Source organism: Temnothorax nylanderi, unplaced genomic scaffold (genome assembly GCF_030848795.1).
Source record: "Temnothorax nylanderi isolate EJ_2023f unplaced genomic scaffold, tnyl_v1.0 TNYL_tig0439_pilon, whole genome shotgun sequence".
Taxonomy (NCBI): Eukaryota; Metazoa; Arthropoda; class Insecta; order Hymenoptera; family Formicidae; genus Temnothorax; species Temnothorax nylanderi.
The window spans coordinates 83188-104577 of record NW_027249501.1 but is presented as its reverse complement, the minus strand read 5'-3'; the positions used below and the strand labels follow the sequence as shown (position 1 = coordinate 104577).

Genomic DNA, 21390 nt, shown 5'->3' with positions numbered 1-21390 from the left:
GTTTACGCGAGCTTTACTTCTGTAGTAACTTACGATAATTCCTTCGCGTAAACAGGATTTTCCTTCGCGTAAACGGGATTTTGTAGTAACTTACGATAATTTACTCCGCGTAAACGAGTGAATCATCGTATATAAGTTACTACAGAAGTAACGCTCGCGTAAACGTAGTAATAGGCACAGAATTTTCAACGTAACGGAAATTCTTACTACGTTTACGCGAGCGTTACTTCTGTAGTAACTTACGATAATTCCTTCGCGTAAACGGGATTTTTTTTCGGGTAAACGGGATTTTGTAGTAACTTATGATAATTTACTCCGCGTAAACGTAGTAGCTGTTTGTTCTGCATTTATACATGATTTCTGATTTCTATTCTCTGTTCCTATTGCCTGTTGCCTGGTATTGTGCAAAGGCCTTTAACGGCCGCCACAATCGCGCGAAATGCATGGCGATTGGCTCCGCGGCGTCACGTGACCCGCGCCAAACAATCGCGCGTCCAGGTACGAGATTAGAGGGGCCCGATTCTTGAATTCATTCGCCAGATAAACGTGTGTGCAAATTCCGTTTTTGCGAAGAATCTACAAGTTGATTAGCTAAAAGCCATACGATAACCAATCAACTTGCAACTTTTCTGTAAGAGCGAGAATTTGCGAGCGTTTCTCTTGCGAATGAATTCAAGAATCGAACCCCTGCGGTCGATGTTCAAAAGTATAAACAAGCGCGAAAATACTCAACGCGTTTGTTTATACTTTGTTCACTTCTTCTTTCTCTTATAATTCACGCATTTTGAATTATAAACATGATATATATATTATATCGATATGAAATTAAAGATATTGATTTATACCCCAGAAGTAGCAAGCTGACGTAACTTGTCATTATTTTGTCGTCAAAATGTCGGCAAAGACGTCACATGACCCGAACTCATTAATAATGCCTTAATATGTAATTTTGGGAGCTTATATCGGAACGTATACCGTCCTATATCAAAAACAACGTATACATGCGATAAATTCACGCGAAAGTGTTAACGATTCTGAGTGTGCATTCATATTTAAATACAATTATAAGTAGACAATATTTAGATATATATATTAATTAAGACAGCTATATATATGTAAAGTGTTAGATAACGAAGGAATAACATTTATGTGTTAACCATGCACACAAACTTTCACTATTTTGAAAAATATTTAACATTAATTAAATGTGAAGGCTGCGCTTTGTTCCTGAAATATCATGCGAAACCTATTGCTCGAAATAGTCGTATTATCGTTGGCGTAGGATTAAAAGCTAGATTTCATTTATGCGCAGTTACCTTGCTCGTTAATAAGATTTGCGTAAATCGCGCAAAGCGACCGGTGAAATGGTGTCTTATAAATTTTCCAGAAACTTGGATTACGAACGCAATTATTTGTAAGATAGATCGTATCTCTGGTAATACCTTATTGAAGATAAGAGATTCAACTATTCTACTGATTTTCAGTTTCATTCTTCTGCCGTGTTTCATATTTTAATATTGTTATCAGATAATTAAGAATAAAAATCAGAGCCTCTCATCACCCACTTGACTTGCTTTCTGTATCTCATCAAGCCGCAACTTTTTTCTCAGTTTTTACATAGTAAATATTCGATAACGAGAACAGCGTGTGTCTGCCACGTAAAAATAATGACGTACGTCATTTAAAACATCGTAATGACTAATCCATTTCAGATTAGATAAGACATGATTTCAACTGCAATATATGTGTATATAGTTTTTTAATGCGCAATACATCTGCGTATTTGTACATGGTTAAATTAGTTATATGCAAAGTTGACCACGAAAATACTCAAAAACCATTAAAACATCTTATAAGACATTTTATTTTGGATTATTTTCAGATATATCGTGAAATAAAAATTAATGATACCGAAACGCAATAACAAGAAAAAAATACGGAAGAAGAATTAATATTGCTTGAGATAACTCGGTATATAATTTAATATTTACGTAACTTTGATAACAAAACCTATCTATTACAATGTAAAAATCAGTTTTGTCGTTAGCAAAGTTACATAAAATTAATTATCTAGCTGGTATATCGATTTATCAGATAATTCTAGCTTCTATCTCGTAGTCTTTCTCTTGTTAACGCGTTTCCAAACAGCTTCGCCTTTAATTGTGTCGTTGTGACATTAAATAATGCAAAATATCTGAGAACCAAATTAATTGGCAATAAATATTTTATAAGCTATGTTATATTCAAATTAGCCATTGTCATATGTAATCGTCATATTTAATCGGTAAATGTGTTACAGTCAATAAAATATAATAACTACATGCTCCAAAAAATGTCTTATAAAAGACAACTTTCAGAAGTCTATTCAAAAAGTTTTAAAGATGTCCTTAAAACGTCTTTTAGACATATGCATGTTGTCATTCATACGCCCCTGCAAATTTTTTGAATATTTTCCACAAATATGAACCGACAAACCTAGTGTCTCACGTCACAAAAGCAAAGATTTAGAAAAGCCATTATCGTTTACGATTCGCGCAGACAAGTCAACAAATATGTGCGACGATACACATACATACTATATATCACGCTCGTACGGATTTTCCGCTTAACAGCGCAGCGAAATTGCGCCGCAATTTTACAGTTCTGCAGCGCGTTGCGCTGCGCTGTCCTTTTATCACGCAATATTTTCCTTGAGCCATATAATTTTCTCGCGAACACCTGGTACGTATGTTATACATTCCTCTATCATCACACCGACGCGCGACGCGTGCTTGTTCGCGCTTACGCAAGCAGAGGCCGAGGTAGAATTGCGATCGCCAAACAAATAAGTACGTAGGTACACGTCCCGCTGACCGCTGAGATCGCGTATTTTCGTGAAACTTACATCCGGTCTGTTCGATCGAACAAGTTCCTCGTTTCCTGACTCATCAGAAAAATGCATTCAACCGCATTCTCGCGGCCAATAACGCGAGGGAAAGGAAGCCGCGTTCGCGAATATAAGCTTATATGATTTTCCGCAACCAATTGCAGTTTGCAGGCCTATAGTTGATGATAAGATCGAATATGTTTAGAAGTTCTCTCTTATTTAGGAGAAGGCAATACGCGATGTTTTAAAAATCAGGGGGTCGATTTGTGTATCTTGAAACGAGGTAAAAATTACAAAAGTAAGAAAATTCACTAGAATATATCTATATAATTTAATTCATATGTTGAAATTTAGTAAATCCGTTCACTTTTGTAATTTTCGCCTTGTGAATTTCACCTTTCAAGATACACAATCGACCTCCAGAATTAATATTCTTTTCTACGTTCCTGTTTTTCAATATTTAGAATGCGCTCGGAACTTCAGAGAGCGCGAAACACACCCTGTGGAATATTTGTCGTGTAACTACATATCACGTCGATATACGATCTGGGAGTATTTTAAGCCGAAATTACCGGGCGAGATCGAATAGGGGAGCGCAAAGGCATCGTTTTGTATATTTTCGCAAATATCGCGACAATCACTTAATGCACACACGTGTGTAAGTGTATATCTACCGCGAATGATAAACATATCATGCGGTTTACGTCATTGGCGTGAGTCATAATAATCCCGAATGAAACACAGTACCAAGAACCGCCTTTATCAATCACCGACGGCGGATACTTCAATTAATTGCTCCTACGTAACAAACATCGTTTCTAATCGATTTTACACTGTTATATAAATTATATATTGTATGTTTTACGGCGTGGGAGCATTTTAATGCCTTACTATGCAAATTTAGGTGTTTACCTAATACAATCATATTAGGGTCGTATACAAACATAAAAATACATACATGGTCCGATATTATTCGTGTGTGTACATGCATTTGCGAATAATATCTCAATTTAGATAAGTTGATGTCAATTATATTCAAGAACAATTTTATATAAAAAAAGCTTAGGAAAAAATTTTTCATATATAATTATGTATAAAAAATATATATATATGTTTTCCTTCTCTTGTATAATCTGTTTGCGCATATACAAGAAAAATAATAAAAATTAAAATTAAAATAATTAAAAAAATAATTTTCGCATCTTTTTTTTAAATAAAAAGTGAAGTTTGAGAAAGTGAGAAAAACATGCCCATATATAATTACATATAAACAGTTATATATAAATATGATTACCTATATATAGAATATTATGTAATTTAATTGCAAGGACCCCGCACGATTTATATGAGAAAAAGTTTTCGGTCATTGCTTGAATTTGTGATATGTCGTATAATTTTTGTGTCCCTGATGAAAAGTCTTAAATTTTATCAACTTTCTATGATTATAGTTTCTGAATTATAAGCATTTAAAACTCTCCTTCACAAGAACCGTGTCCGTATGTTTGTCTATACGAGTTTGCACTTGTGACCGAAAACTTTCATATAAATTGTGCGGGATCTTTTACTTCTTGTAAAAAACAATGCAAAAGTTATTATTCTAATTATTTTTCTTATATATACAAAAAGAAATTATACAGAAGTTATAAAGAAAAAATACATAACTGTATATTATATAAGATTGCAAAAGTCAACAAACGTAATGCAATAATAATAACGCGTCCGCTGCCAGCAAAGTCAAATAACATTAAATCCGTCGATGACGTGGCACGTGTACCTATAAGTTAGCCGTGTTCGGTTCTCGGTACGTCGAAAGTCGGAGACGAGACGCTCTTGCGCAATATATTGCAAAGGGATGTTTTCCGTATCTCGGCTCGAAAATGCTAATAGACAGAAATAGCGCCGCGCCGTAACAGACACATAAACGCGGGAAACGTGTTCTACGCAGCACGTGGAGAATGCGGGGCGATTGGGTCATATCTAATTCTCATGTGCAAATGGCGTTTATACTACGCCGTAGGTTCTAATCGGGTCATATAATAATCACGTGGACGATAGTCGTGTTTAACGCAGACACAGCCTTGCATTTCTTTGTCCGTATGCGAGAGGCCGGCGACGTCGCCGGAGCCGTCATCGATCTAGCGAGATATATTGTGAATGTCGCGAAATAAGGCGAGCGTGCAAAAAGAATCGCTGACATTCAGATAAACTGTAAATTTCGAAATCCACAGCTGTCCATAAGTATATAACGTCTTGTCGCTTCCCGCATTTACGATCAACTACCGCATTTGCAAGATTATTACATGCCATTTTACCCTTTCGATAACGAAATCCGTTTAGAAATTCAGCATTTTCGTCATTAATGTCAAAGAAAGATAGCTGGCAAATAATTTTGTTAATAATAATGTCTAATAAAATTTCGGATCGATACCGACGTAAGTAATCTAAAGAAGCAATAACACGGATTCGTCGGCGAGACAAATTTCGTGTTGTCCACGTGTTTGAAATTTGGAAATAAGCAGCTGACGTAGTCCGTTCCGTTCGACGGCAATTACGGCAAACGTCTCGGCACGAAGGCAAAAGTTATTCGCGCGAAAACTTGCGCAACGCGCAACAAAATATACGTATAGCGGTTGCTCGTAACGATTTATCGTTTTGGCAATTTCCTGATGAAGAGACCGCTTTAACAATTTTCCACGACGACCGCGCGTCGCGCTAATTGAAGCCGCGTAATCGCGCGACGTTCAAGGCCATTCGAAATAGCCACTGAAGGATCTTGTTCGCGCGGACGTGGACTCTGAAGTCGAACGAAGGTGTTACTCAACGTAGGTTCCCCGCTCGTGAGGATCGATTAAAAATAACAAATCGGCAGATGAAATATTTTTCTCGCATTTTCTCGTCCCCCTCTCCGCCCCTAAGCCTCGGGTCCGACCCGCGCGTAGAGCCGGCACTGCTGCTCAGCACAAAGCACTTCGCGTCGCGGACTCGCCCCCGTATTTCGTGGAAGCGGCCGTTACCGTTGATCTCGTGACGTCAGAGGCAACATCGAACGTTCACCGCAGACACATTCGCGCGATACGAAACAGCTGAGAATTTCGGGAGGCGCGACGTTTCATCGACCAATCGCACTCGAGCGTGACCTCGACCGCCATAAGCTGCAATCCTTTAAAAAACATTCCATGACAAGTACATTTTCTACGAAGCAACTGGCGCCCTTTCTATCCGTATATATAAATACGCACATATGCTATACACATGTGTGCACTACGCGTGGGCGATTATAATATTTATAATGAATAGTAACGAGCGAACCAGTGAACTATACTGGAATGTCGACGCAGCCATATGCTTATAGCGCCCGGGCAGCAAGAAGAAAAAGACAGGTTGATTAGGGAATAATAGGGATTGTTTATGTCTCTGTTTAGCGAATTTTGACTGGTCAATAGTTTATTGTTCTCGAAGAGTACAACAATAGAAAAAAAACGATTATTAGTTCTTCTGGTTATAATTTTGCATCTTTTCGTCCCGTTTTCTTCTAGAGTAAAGTTCACATTCCAACACATTCCAGTATATAGTTCACTGGAGTGAATGCGCCACGTGTCTCTGAGTGATTTCTTCGGAATGTCGAATGTGTTATAAAGGCAACAATTATTTTCTTTGTGCGCGAGTGGCAGACAAAGAAAAAGAAAACAATTTTCAAGCTTCAAGGAACGTATTTATTTGCAAACAGACATATCTGTCGAAATTTTGTCGGTAGAAAACCTTAAAATTTAAACGTAAAATAAGTCTTGTGCAATTATTTTTCGTATACATTGCAGAATGATATCTAGTCATTCGTGCATTCATAATTAATTGAGAAAAGCAGCAACTTCACGAGGCAACTAGTTAATCCGTCGACACCTTCACGTTCCATATGTATATCGATAAAATCAAAAGATCGATCGATTACGCAAAAGTGTAATTCTGGATTCAAGTTGAATCTACTGTTTTTGAAATCTATAAAGTTAAATGTCGAATTTAAATGGAATTTAAATTATCGCCGCTGGCTAAAATTCCCCGAATTTCTCTCTTCGTGGGACGCTTTTAAATGTTATTCCTCGAATCGCTTACAAATAAACACGAAATGCGCAAATAATGGCGAAGTAGCGCGGAAAAAACAAAAGGAAACAAAACGAGGAGGAGAAACGAAAGGCCTTGGGCACGTTATCGGCGCGAGATAATTGCATCCTTGCGGTGCCGCTGTACGCTGTATTAGAGAACTTCAGTCAAGAATGACGGGTATATCGCGATCACGTGGAGAAACGCGTTAAGTATGACAAGCGTGGTGTGGTGGGCGAGGGATCGAAAGGGAGGGAGAGGGGGGAAGGGGGCACGACCGAAAGAGCGGCAGGGACGAAGAGGGGCTGCCGAACGTATATAACCTTACGCTCGCGTCCCACCTCTCAGTTCTACTTGGAGTTCGGATACGTGAAGTTGCCGAACAAAGCTCGCGCGGAGAGAAAGTTTTTATTTGTTTGGTGCGCTCGTTGTATGGGTAAGTGCGAGGGAGGCGTTGTTCGATCGGAGGGACGCCCGCGCGGATCTCGCTCGAGATCCGCGTGATCGATTATTATCAAGATTCCGCGTTGTTGTTACTCCGCTTTTCTTCTTTTTCCCCTCTTCGAGATCTTTTGTACTCGGAAGTCGGACGAAAGAGAACGCGCAATTCTCCGTGTCGCGGAAACGCACTTCCCTCTTCCTACCCGCAAAACCGTCCGTGAAGATTCTTAGTATTCTCACACGCCCTTTTCCCTCGAAGTCATTGTGCCTCCCCCTCGCGAGTCATCGATGACTCTCGTCCACTCTCGTCTCGTCTCTCGCTCGTATTCGCTGCCGCGCGCATTACGCATAACGACGGCGAGTAACGGCGCGAACGGAGTTCGCCCGCGCAGCGAATGTAAATAACGAGACGATTGTCCTCGGTGAATCTGCCCCTTCCCCCCTCCCACTTTCGATTGAAAGGTTCTGAAGGGGGAGAAGGCCGCCTGAATTCCCGATGTCCCCTCGCGTTTTCGCTCGGTCCCTGACCACTTATAGCTTATAGCTTGACTGATAGATCCCTTTTGAGGGAGAAAGATATCGGCTCGTTTTCGCATCAATCGTACGGAAGCCTTTTCGCGACAGAAATTCCGCGGGCGAGATTTTCCTCGCGTCTCCGCTCGAGAGATTTTGCGACGCGAGCAGACGGACGGGGAATACGGGGATCCCGCGGATACCCGTGTCACAGCGAAGGTCGCCACGATCAGACACGTGGCACGCGCCACGTATCTATTTGGTCGTGTATTGATTCGCCACGCGCGTCCTCTGAGCGTACACACCGCCTAACCGCCATGTTGGATACCGAGCCGACGACAAATCCGATCCGCTTCTCCGGACTCATCTCGCAGATCTTGTCTTATGGCACCGTGCTGATCCGTGTGCTCAAATAGCAGTGGACTTACGGTAAAATCGCGAACGTTTTTCTCGCGCTCGCGCGCGCGCGACCACCCGGAGGGAGGTGGAGTAACGTCGCCGCGTCTTAGCGTTGCGTCGCAGTTGGAGTCCAACTGTGTATTGCTCCGAAGAAAATAGTATTTTAAACAGATACGAGATTGTCCCGACAGTACAGAAAGACATCCTTGCAATCTTGCTTCTAAAGCGCGCTGTTGAACTTGGTACATTCTCTTCCTTCCCTCCTCCCTCCCCCCCCCAAAAAAAACTCACGCGAGAATCGTGGCCTACTTAAGGAAATAGTTAACAAAAATATCTTTGCAATCTTGCTTCTAAAGCACCCCAGACAGCTAAGTTTGTCGAAAGCCGATTTTGCTAAGTATCTGCTATCAATTTTGTTGGCAGAAAGATCAGATTTGATGCCGGTTCTGATATATCACATGATGTCGGCAGAACGCCAACACAAATGTAACAGAGTCTGCTAATATAATCAGACAGCAGATTGGCGGAAGAAATCAAGCACATCCTGCAGGAGCCGTCCATGCTCTGCGCGGTTTCTGTTGTCAATCCGCTGTCTGATTACGTTAGCAGACTGCTCTGCTGACAGAACATAAGCTGAATGCGGATGAAGTTGATATCAGTCTGCTAACTGATGCATATCTGATCGAATCTGTTACCAACCCAGACTATATGACGTCTTTAAGACGTCTTCTGTCCCAATTTAAGACATTGTGTTCACTGAGAATCTGCCGACATACTCCTATCATTTTTCGTTGTTAGGCTTTCTACATTGTCCTCTTTCTCCCCAGTACGAAGATCTTTCTATTTCACTTTAAAACACAGAAAAATTTATGTACATAGATATGTAATTAAAGAATAAAAGATAGAGAATGAAAGACGGATTTGTTTTGTATGTTGAACGCAGAGCGAGAGAAGAGTATAAAACACGGAGAGAGCCCTGTAGAGCCAATAAGCAGCTGCAGGGACGAACATGGCTTTGTGCCAACGGTTGGCCGCTGGGGCAGCGAATGGCCGAGTTGACTCGAGACGGCAGAGATATGGTGCCAGCCACAGGGGCAGGCACGCGGGCCCTGGATCAGGGGTGTTCCGCTACCCCTGCCGGTCTGGGCCCATTACGAGTCACCAGCCCTGACCGTCTCCACGGTCGAACAGTACGAGGAATTAGCAGGCAGCGTTGAACTTGAAACGCAACGCTTATTGCGTGAGCATCGCTATGACACTATTGGCAATTTCCTCAGGTACGTAACGCCTTATCTCGTCGTTATTCTTCTGATGTACCTTACCCCTTCTTGACACAATATAAAGTTGCAATGTTGATTATGCAGGTTCTACAGGGACTACACTGCAAGTGGAGAAAGTGCGCTGGATCGATTCTACCGGAAATACCAGCCACTAATAACACACGAACACCATACTTGCGTCGGTCTTGGATTTGAATTATTACATCGATTAACAGGATTGAATAAGCGGTTCCCAGGAATAGCAAGTGGCCTCTACTTAGTATCTTGTGAAGAGGTAAGATATTTCCGAGATATTTTTCGTGTCCTTGTTTCGATACGATACTATATAGCTATGCGATGTTCAATAATTTGGGAAACCCAGTCTTTTTGTCACCCAATATTTGTCCAAATTACTAATAATATTTATGAGAAATATCAATGTTTTGTTGCAGACGATTGGTGATATCGCCGGCTATGTTGGCGGTCCACCAGCGGCAGATAGCGGCGAGAAGGAGCATGTCTTAGTGTGCCTGAAAATCGAGATTGGCGAACGCCGCGGCGTCATGCTACTCGATCCCGGTTACCACGTAGCGCGCGTTATCACTGTGATGGCCGATAAGTTATACCCTCACACGGGCTGGTTCACGCAATCCGATGAGCCGACCTGTAAGAAAGAGTACAACTACTGTCTGTGTGCCGACGATCCCGATTATGTCGAGTGGCATGAGAGAAAAACTCGACCTGGTGCCTTGGAGACGACACAAGTCGCTCTCATTTATGTGGCAAGGCCATATTTAACTGCCATTGACGTTACGGAACGTAGAAACTTGGTTTATAATCAGAGAAGTCTCCTTGCCAGAGATACTAAGGGTCACGTCACCGCCGGCATATACTTTCCCGTCGTACTTGATATAAACAACAGGCAGACCTTCACGATTTTCTATCAGACTGGAAACGGGAAGAAGCGAGTCAAGATCGAGTTCAACAAGTTCTGTGGTTCGCGTAAGGTACGACTCTTGATATTAATCTCGAGGTTAATATCAGAATTGTCTTCGGGGACATCTTGAAATTTACAGCAGAAATATCCTTTGTTTTCAGATAAATCCTGACACTGAGGAAATGGAGATGATAGCGGAATGTGCTCGACAACTCAATATTTCGCAAGATATCTTGGTAGATATCCTCTCTGCTCTGGCCACTGTCATGAGCAATTCATCATTTGTGGCGCAGCTGTTGGCTATTAACGCGACAATTAACACCTTAGCAGAGGACAATTAACAAACCGAAGTCACTCCAACCAATGGAGCGTCGACACAACGTTACGTTTTGTTACTTCTTTTGCCCGCTTTCCTCTTACGTTCTTTCTCTTTTATTATCTCTCGTAGCTTATTTGTTCTTTTATTTGTCATAGTTGCGCTTTGTTACAATGCTTGTATACTTGCACATATACAGGACGAGTCACGTGATTTTGCAAACTCTTCACTTTTCAATTAGCTTGAATCTTTTATACACAGACTGATAAATCGATAAGTACAAAGAAAACAATCATTTAAATTGATTTAAGCAGTTGTATACTGCAGAAGTACGTCGATACTTCTGTTAGAAGGATATAATTGTTAACTTATTATTTCGCGTATAAAAGTATTAATCGTCAATCCTAAAACAGACATGATTCACTCAGAATGCATGATTCAGCTTTTATAACAAAGCGTTGCTTTTTTACGATAAGATTCGTAAGACATTTCCGACAATTCTAATATTGTTTTGCGTATGCAATTCAATGAAAACATTAACAGATGCGATCGAGTGGTCTAAAATATACACGATTTTAAACCTGATGATTTTATATATTTGCTTTTTCTCTAGAATGCAACGCGAAGCTGATGAAGCATTTTATTTTTGTAACTACAAGATTTTTAAATGTTATATTTTGCTTCTTTTTACATTTACTTTTATTCTTGGATATGTAAGTTTTTTGGTTCTATGGTAATATAATAGATCGGTGTGGTAATATTTTCATTGAAAGATATTGGCACTAATGCAGTTAATAGATTACTATTTATGTAGAAAGGACTGCACTAAAATTTATATATTGGTACAAGGGATATTTTCGTTCTGTCGCGTGCGCGCGCCCGCGCACGTCGTTTCTTTAGAATAAAATAATACGTATACCTTTCAATTGTAAACACAAAATTTGACCTTATTTGAATAAATTGTTTGAGGGACAAAATATTGTCTTAATAATACCCCACTTTCCACTTCAATAAACACGCCTTACGAACATCCTTCATCGATACGCGGGTTTAGAAAATCGATTAAACAAAACATCCCAAGTTTAGAATACATTTCAAACAAGAAATTTATTTGTAATTCCCTTTACACTTTCGAATATATTTAATTGTACAATAATGAAGCTAACAGAAACTGATCAACTATCGATGAATGTGACATCTTTGATTATATAATAATAAATATAGTATTTTAAGACAGAATATATTATATAGAACGTATAAAAAATTGCGTGTACCTAATCTTGTTTGATTAACGGCAAAAGTTTGAGCTGTATTTTAAAAGTTAATTTCCTTAACACTCTCGACAACTAAGATTCTATAGATCTACTTAAATAAATATTGGTATATAAAAGAAAAGAGAGAATATTGCTGAGAGCCTTACTGGACTTGGTGGATAGTTACATATATCAAAATAATAATGCTTATTGTGAGCGAATGAGATAACAATTTTTAGAAAAAATAATCCATACAATTTTCTTAGGACGTTAATGATTGTGAAAGAAAATATATTTCTAGTTAGTTTAAAGTAAAGCCTCGTTATATGAGGCTTTTGTAATAGGGATAGAGTAAAGTACGAGTTACGGATAGTAGTTCGAGACATTTTCTATTTGTCGCTAGCGGGAACAGCGTGACGCTTATTACTAACTTGTCTATCCGGCTTATGTTCGCGTTTTCGAGATCCTGACGTAGACGGCGACGTCGGTGATGCTTCTTCAGCTTTCGAAGCTGAATTTGACAACGCTGCGGGTTCTGGAGTTTTGATGCTGCAAGCACATAAATCAATACATTTTTGTATAACATGATAATCGACAAGGGACGAGTCCGATTGAAGCATATGGATAGTCTATAATTCTATATGATAACACTGTTACTGCGAATTTTATTGTGCAACGTTTCGATGCAAGGAAAGAGAAACAAGAAAAAAGAATGCACAAGCGAGATAAGCGAATCATGCTCTTGCTCTGCACTAGTGTGAAATTACTATAGCTTGTTTTTTTGCAAAATTTCTCAAAAATAAAAAATATGTACCTATATGCACGCGTGTATATAAAATTAACCATGTATAAAATAAAAGATGTATGTCTACAAGCGGATATGAAACAAATACAATATTTATGTGTCACGACTATTTATCGAAGTCGATAAATATTTAGTAATAATAAATTATATCATAACACATTATTGAATTGTAGCTGACACTTACGTAAGAATTTAATACAACCTTAATGTAGGTACAGCTATTATGCTATATTTAATGTATTAATATCACAACTAGAATCGACTGTGGATATCGTCATTAAATTGGAATTATTCTGTAACTTAAGCGTAGAAAAAGTACATAGTAACACTTCTTTCTATTCTAATACAATATAATTACATTGATTGCACTTCATTCCAAGTACACGATATACATCTCTACACCTTTCTAATATCGAGATAGACATGGAAAATATTACTGAAGTTGAAACGTAAGTGCTTGTAATTACGAATTAGTGCTGAAAATGGAATTAAAACAAACAAAAGTAAACGATAGAATAAAGCGCAACGTACTTACGTTGCATAAGCGTCACTGGTGTATACTATGCTTTTAACTTATTAATATTTGCGGCTGTACCTGCAATACACACATAAGACGGTATATTCTGTATCAATCTTAACAGACTCGCTGTATTATGAATTACGTGTTAGCACATCATAACTTAAGTATGATTAAGACTGCAACATTGATAATAATATTTATACCGTCCGAAGAATGAAACGTACTATAAACCAATTTAAAAAAAAATGACATTAGATAATCATAATTTAACATTATGACAATAAAAATATCATTGAAAATTGTATCTTTAGTATAATAGAGTATAAGATATATAATATAATAACAGAGTATATCTATATAATATAAAATATATAATACATATATTAAATGTTATATAAATAGATATACAATAAGATTATAAAAGAATACAAGAGTAATAATATTTCTAAAAAATATCTCAACGTATTAAATGTCTTTCGTGATATATATACCATATTAGCGTAAAATCTGATTGCACAAAAGAGATATCACTTATTAATATGACGAAACATAATTATTAGAGACTGAGCACTATTATATCAATTTATCAATATTTATTTATGTATATCTAATATAAGGACACTGCAATGCATTTTTCTTTCTTGTGAGATATATGTATGTATGAATGATTTGACATGAACGCTGACAGAGTTAAATTATGAAGTAAAATAAACTTGTCTTTTTTTCAAATATATTTTTATACAAATTATAAGTTTTAATCTTTAATGCAGTTAATGGAAACTAAACTTACCTTGAAGAGGGAGACGAACTTTTTGCTTTTAAAGGATTTAACGATCTCATAGCACGTTTAGTAGAAGGTATCCATCTTCTATTAGAATGTCGACTATAAAAGTACAGGACAACGAGACCAATATAAATAAAAGAAACAAGAAACATATTCCAACAAAAGAACAAGTAACAAAATAAAGAACGAAGTTACAAGAGTAAAATAATAATGCTATATAAGAATATTTTATAGATGTAGGTCATTAATTTCCATAAAGATCAACAAATTAAATTTTTCTTATTTGCAATATTAAAAAAAAATTATATATAAATAAATATACAAATTGAGTTTACTTATACATAATTTCATTCTTATTTACTTTTAGATTTAATTTCTACAACTTTTTGTTTTATTATATAAAATATAATAGAGAATGTGTATATCAAAAAAAGAAATTAAATAAAAATAGATGTTGCAATATATAAATCCATACATGCTTTTATAATAATATATATATTGGAAAGCAGACATGCATATATATATATTTCTTTCAAAGTTGCATACAGAAAGAATGGGGATGTATAATAATATCATAATATCAGATAAAAAGAGGAGAATATATATATATATAAATATAAAGCATGGCCACACAAGAGAACATCTTGTATTTCTATTTATTATTTTCTGGCGTGTCTATTTTCAGTTCTTATATCTGCTGTCCAAATATAAAATTTGTCAATACTTTTTATAAAAATACTATTATTAAAGTTAATTAGTTAATTTTATTTTACAAACAAAATTGTTGCTACAAAATTTAATATCAAATAACGTATAAAACATTTGCTAAGATACTTCGTAGGATGCTCAATATTTGCATTCAGATTAATTTAATTTGATGAATGTATGTAGCTATGATATATTAATTATTAATTTATATTTAAGACTCTTGAGTACTCGCGGCCATGTTAGATCGTGACATCAGAGACGAGAAATGACACGCTGAGAATTCTTGCGTGCCATTTCCAAATAAAAAGATATTTGCATAAAATAACACTTCAGATTATTTCAGCACACTTCAAAAATACTCCGAGGTCTATCCCTTTCTCTTAACAATTAACAAACAGCCGTAAAATAAATGTAATTCGAAACCTAGTCATGCGCCTGCACATAAGCCTACATGACTAGAATTCGTATTATCTTCATTTTACGGCTGTTTATTAACTGTTAAGGGAAAGAGATAGTTGTTCAGAGTATTTTTGAAATGCTGAAGTGATCTGAAGTGTTTTTAGTGTATTTTATGCAAATATCTTTTTATTTGGAATTGGCATGCAAGAATTCTCAGCGTGTCATTTCTCGTCTCTGATGTCACGGTCTAACATGACCGCGGCGAGAGCCCAGAGCCTTAAACAATTTTCTGTTGTATACTATATCTTCTTTTTTTCTTTAAATAATGATAATTGAATAATGACACTGTACTGTGTAGATAAGAATAAACCGAGGAATTACGATATTATAAAGCGTATAATCAAGATACGTGCACCATGCGATTTTATAATTTACCAATGCAATAAAACACGAATTTTTATGTACCCTACCTTTGGACAAAATTTTACTTATTGCATTATATATATTTTAGCCATTCTTTTCTAAGGTACTAACCTGGCTGGTAGATCTGTGGTGGATGGTAAAGCTAATTGCCTTGGCTCTGGAACCCTGACACTACTAGCAGTACCTGAATTTGCGCCTTCAATTGCACCAGCAACACGACGTGTACGTGATTGCCACTCGCGATTGAAACTCTCTGCTTCTTCTACAATAAATATGAAAACAAACATTTTATATACAGAAGCAAAATGTGTGTGTGTGTGTGTGTGTGTGTGGCGTGTGAATGATTAAGGTAGTTCGTCCTTGACAATACTGTGTTAAAAAGTAGACGATTAATACAACACGAAGAAGTCCGACGAATCTCTGCTAAGTTTTTGTAAATATGATTATAGTTTTGGCTGGAATTTTCTACATTATGCATGTATGTATCTTATATGGTACAGATATATAAACACTAATGTGTGCTATTAGATCTTCATAGGTCTGTCTTCATTAAGGTAGTTCTTGCATTTAGGTCAAATGTAGATAGCCCGGAAAAAATGATATTAAATGAAAGGTTAACGTTCCTAGAGTGTCTGAAAAATTTCGAATTTTTTTACCGCTTGGTTCCGGAGATATATGTCCGTAAACTTTGCCAATTTTACATGGTGATAATAGAGAAAGGGGGGTCAGATCGCACATTTATGGAATACGTTCATACTTTTCGAGTAGATGAATGAATAAAAAACTGTTTAATCGATGCAATAAACATTTCTAAAGATACTGACGCGACACCAAACTGATTGACCGTACCGTATATAAATAAAGCGAAACTTTCGACAAACTTTCGGCAACTTTCGACGTTTCGACACGACACGAGTCATGGCGGCCGTCTTGAGTGGCTGCTTGGCAACGTCGCACGCGTCAGCTGATGCACAAGACGCGTGTCCTACCATTCTCCCACCGTTGAATGGAGGTTATAAGGATAACATATCTTTTTCGGCAGTTGTATGAATATATTCACTATCGCGGAATTGTAGAAATTGTGACGTATGATCATGTGGCAATTCTGACACCGTACATGAAAAATGCTTGCCAAGCCTAATACGGTTTCATTTTCTATGTGTCGAAACAAAAGTGATGCGATAGGGCCAAAGCACATAACATGGCGTAGCGATATACGACGGTCGTAGTCCCCGACCTGACAGATCAGGATACGCCAAAGCTTGTGCGTTACTTACGTCCACGACTACGACTGTCATATGTGCTTTGGCCCTTATACTACGTTTACGCGAGCTTTACTTCTGTAGTAACTTACGATAATTCCTTCGCGTAAACAGGATTTTTCTTCGCGTAAACGGGATTTTGTAGTAACTTACGATAATTTACTTCGCGTAAACGAGTGATTTATCGTAAGTTACTACAGAAGTAACGCTCGCGTAAACGTAGTATTACACGACCGACACCACATATCCTCTGCTACTTTCGTGATGTTAACGATTCGCTGACCGTCGATTTTTGGCTTATCCTGCTCTTTGCGAGTTAATTTTCTCCGCTTGACTCCCGCGATGACATTATTTTTCCATTGAATTTTTCGTTTCGTTTCAAAACGACCTTTGCGTCGAGGCTGTTCGCTCATGTTTACGCACTGACTAAAACACTGAAAGTTTGGTTTATGACAATACACCAGGCGGCAGGCGCTCCGGCGGCTGTTAAAATCGCGACGTTGCCAAATATAAGGTTCCAACTCTAGTCAAATTTGTGACTTTGCTCTGATATTTTCAGTTTATAGCAACGGTTAAATGAGAAAAAACCTTACGGAATAATTAATTTAAATGTATACTGATTTTTACATTCTAAATCATTCATATTTGTCACTAGTAACAGTAGTTGTTTTTGTGACTTCAAAGTACTGCAAGAACCACCTTAACTGTCATATATTTCCACCGCTATCAGAAATTGTGTTCTTTACATATCAATTCCTTCAAAACTAGACGATCAAAGGTCTTGTATTTTTGTAAGAGTATTTTTACAAGTTCCTTTTATCGTCTTTTTATTTTTCATTAAACTGTAGGATTAGTATGATCGCTGCAATGATATCGATAGAAAATGATATCGGAAGCCGTTTTTGTACCTGCGGTACATATAAAAAGTGCTAACTTTGACTTCCATTATTTCAACTTCGGTACAGTCAATCTTTTTCTAATTGTACATGTGTGTGTAAATTTTACATTAATATGCTGTTCAAATCTCATGAGATTCCTAATAAAACGGGTTTACGGACAAACTACCTCAAGTTTTCATTATTTTTAAGACTACAAGGAAAATTACCTTCGTCAAGATTAATAAATTCCTGTCGTTCTTCTTCATCGCCATTTCGCAAATTTCGCTCTCTTTCAAGGATATGTGCCCTCTCACCAATATGATGACCAATAGCCATTTTCCTGGTTCCGGTGCGAGAATCGCTTACAGTCTTTTTAGTTTCTTTGATGCCGCCGGGAGCCGTTGTTGTAGACATAGTCTCTTGATAAACCTGTGGCCGACCATCGGGACCACTTGACATGGTCATTACCGATTGGCTCATGAATGAGTGACAATTTCCATTACTTGTCGCCATGTTGTTCTGTACATTAAATATAATTTATAAATTATGTATATCAAAGTTACACATAGAGGTAAGACAATTTTAAACTATTAATGATTATTATTATTAATAACTTATATAATCAGTTATCTTTGATTATACTTACAAAACCAAATCTTCCAAAATTAGGATCAAACAGGGCAACTGGCATATTGTTAGGAAGTCCTCTACCATAAGGCATAAGAGCGTTCTGTCCCATCATATCGAACGGATCAGGAAACATGGAGTTCATCATGTTGTTCATCTGCCTCATGGTATTGTGCATGGACGATCTATTGATTATCACAAATCCAAAATTCATATATTCTCATTTTCAGATTTTTACATTTATATATGGCATAAAAATTTACATTTTCTTAATAAGACATGTTGAAGGCAAAATATAAGAGAAACTAAATGACATGGCATAGATTGATTGCTATGGAAATCCGTTTTAATTGACACAAGTCACATGTATATTAAAGATAAATAGAAATTAATTACTATGTTGCACTAATAATTTAATACATTATTCTTACTGAATATTGTCAATATTGAAAGCTTTCCAGCAAGTGACACAAGTCGACACAAACGTTTTATCTTTCTTTTTTGGCAATGAGTAACAAAGATAAAATGAGATTTGTGTCGACTTGCGTCGCTTGCTGGAAAGCTTCCATTGTCAATATTCGTTAATTCCATGACTGCAAAACACATTTGTTTACAAATAATCACAATTATAATATAATTATAATAACAATTTTAAATAATCATATTTTTTTCTCTTTTTGTTTATAATGTAAAATATTGCTTATCATAAAAATATCTTTAACGAATAATTGATTAAGTCTCACATTCACAACAAGAAGTAAAATCAGCTCAAAGATTTATATTTTGTGTAAAATATTCCATGAAGTAAAAAAGTAGCTATATATATGTATATGTCGTAGGCAAATGGTTATTTTAGAAAAATAGCTTTTGACTAGGCAAATGCTATCTGCCTGGTCAAATGGCTTTCGTTTATTTGTGTTCAAATGCTATTTTCCTAGGCAAATAGCATTTGCCTGAACGCTATTTAGGAAAATGGAAATAAATTGTAGGTAATTATTCAGAATAGGGCCTTTTCCGAATTTTGATATTTTTTACGGCTCTCTTGGTAAAAATCTTTGTAAAAATCTTTCCCAACAACTGGAAACATAGTGCGCCTTGCAAAGTACATGTGTGAACTTTCCACGCGTGGAAAGTTGTAAACCCATGTGACATCTCATCTCGTGTGGAAAGTGTATGCGTGGAGGCAGTAGGTTTGCCCCCCCCCCCTGCGGGGGACTCCACTATCGTTAAACTAGACACATAGGCCACGTTCCGTAACGCGCATATGCGCGCATTTTCTATAGTAAACGTTACGTATGCTATACATAAATACGCACATATGCGCGTTACGGAACCCAGGGTAAGTGTGCCTTGCAAAGTACATGCGTGAACTTTCCACGCGTGGAAAGTTGTAAACCCATGTGGCACCTCGTCTCGCGTGGAAGCAGAAATATGATATAGTGGGAAGGTTCGAGTACTTCGGTTTACAAAAATATTTTTTTGATCGCAAATTGTTGAAAACAAGATTTTTTTACTCTGTGCCTTTTTTGAACAAACTATGACGTAACTATATAGGTATTCTTAAGTTGAAAGTTCTGAAATATAAATGATCTATTATAAAATTATATTAATATTTGCCTACTACTACGTTTACGCGGGCGTTACTTCTGTAATAACTTACGATAATTTACTCCACGTAAACGAGTGAATTATCGTAAGTTACTACAGAAGTAACGCTCGCGTAAACGTAGTAAATATACGACATATATATGTATATTTATATATTGCATTTACATATTTAATGCTTGAGTGTTACCTATTATAAAAATTAATTTGATCTTACATATTTAAAGAAATCTAAACTATGCCTTTGTCGTAGATAAGTGACATTTAATTTCGAGGCAACACACTGTTAAATTCTAGCGATGCATCTGACAGGTCCATCAAGAGCCATTGCTCCCAAATAGTACTGCGACCCTTCCAGAATGACATACATGTATACATATTGATACATACCGTGAGAAATCATGGTGGAACTTACCCAAATATATTAAAGAGATCATCCTCGTTCATGAACGATCCAAACATCGACATTTTGCGGGATGCCTTGGCCTTTGGATGCTCGGGGATTCGAAAAATTCACCTGCACGATCAATAGAAAGTGGATTTTCGACTCTACGCGTAACGAATGTACGAGAACGGCCGAAGATCGCGAGCGAGCGTGAGCGTGAGCGCCCCTTCGCTCTCGTGGAAATTTCCAGAACTGATCCGCGATGCAAATGAAATGTAATGCTGCGTTCCCACTATACGCGTCGCGCGTCGCGTCACGCCGCCGCGTCATGAGTTATCCAATCAAAACATCCCATTTTGATCCCGTCACAAGTAATGTAATAAAATGGGATGTGTTGATTGGTTAACTTGTGATGACGCGACGCGCGACGCGTATAGTGGGAATGCAGCCTAAGGCTGAGTTTCCACTGAGCGCGTCACGCGTCGCGTCATCACAAGTTAACCAATCAAAACATCCCATTTTGTCCCGTCACAAGTAATGTAATAAGTAATAAAATCTATTAGTTTATCCTGACTATCCAGACGATATTAAATTGTAGATGTTATGCATACACATACACACACACACACACACACACACGCGCGCGCGCGCGCGGGGGGTGCAAGAAGGGCCTTCGGCCCCCCCTCCAGCACCCATCTCCGCCGGAAAAATAAAAAATAATTGCAAATAATATTTATTAAAATGAAAGAAAAATGACTAACTTTAAAAATGGCGCGCTCGGTTTCTGTTGCGTATCAGGCGCTAAATACTGCGCATGCGCACAATTTCTTGATAACTTCCAAACTGCATAAAGCTATTATTTACGTTTTTCTTAATAAATACTGTAGATAATTAGTTTGTAAAGATGGAGCAAAT

The 21390-nt window shown here is 37.5% G+C and overlaps 2 protein-coding genes across 4 annotated transcripts; one reads left to right on the top strand and one right to left on the bottom strand.

The window, feature by feature from the left end:
• Window positions 1-9373: 9373 nt before the first annotated feature.
• LOC139782781 (uncharacterized) lies at window positions 9374-11803 on the top strand (the record flags this gene model as incomplete). Its single annotated transcript, XM_071721840.1, has 4 exons — window positions 9374-9591; window positions 9679-9868; window positions 10026-10580; window positions 10672-11803. Coding segments are annotated over 4 exons (1143 nt in total), but the record flags the coding sequence as incomplete, so codon positions are not given.
• A 111-nt stretch (window positions 11804-11914) lies between these two features.
• On the bottom strand, window positions 11915-20685 carry Mlf (myeloid leukemia factor). 3 transcript variants are annotated; one of them, XM_071721839.1, is made up of 7 exons: window positions 20506-20685; window positions 18505-18670; window positions 18086-18377; window positions 15830-15980; window positions 14195-14287; window positions 13420-13479; window positions 12450-12628 (listed from the first exon to the last, which is right to left on the bottom strand). In XM_071721839.1, the coding sequence occupies exons 1-6, from the start codon at window positions 20556-20558 to the stop codon at window positions 13461-13463; spliced, it is 774 nt and encodes a 257-aa protein (XP_071577940.1). In that variant the 5' UTR covers window positions 20559-20685; the 3' UTR covers window positions 12450-12628; window positions 13420-13460. The 3 variants fall into 3 exon arrangements, with proteins under 3 accessions (XP_071577937.1, XP_071577939.1, XP_071577940.1); XM_071721836.1 differs by lacking the exon at window positions 13420-13479 and having other exon boundaries at window positions 11915-12628; window positions 20506-20683; XM_071721838.1 differs by lacking the exons at window positions 13420-13479; window positions 14195-14287 and having other exon boundaries at window positions 11915-12628; window positions 20506-20678.
• Between the last annotated feature and the right edge of the window lie 705 nt (window positions 20686-21390).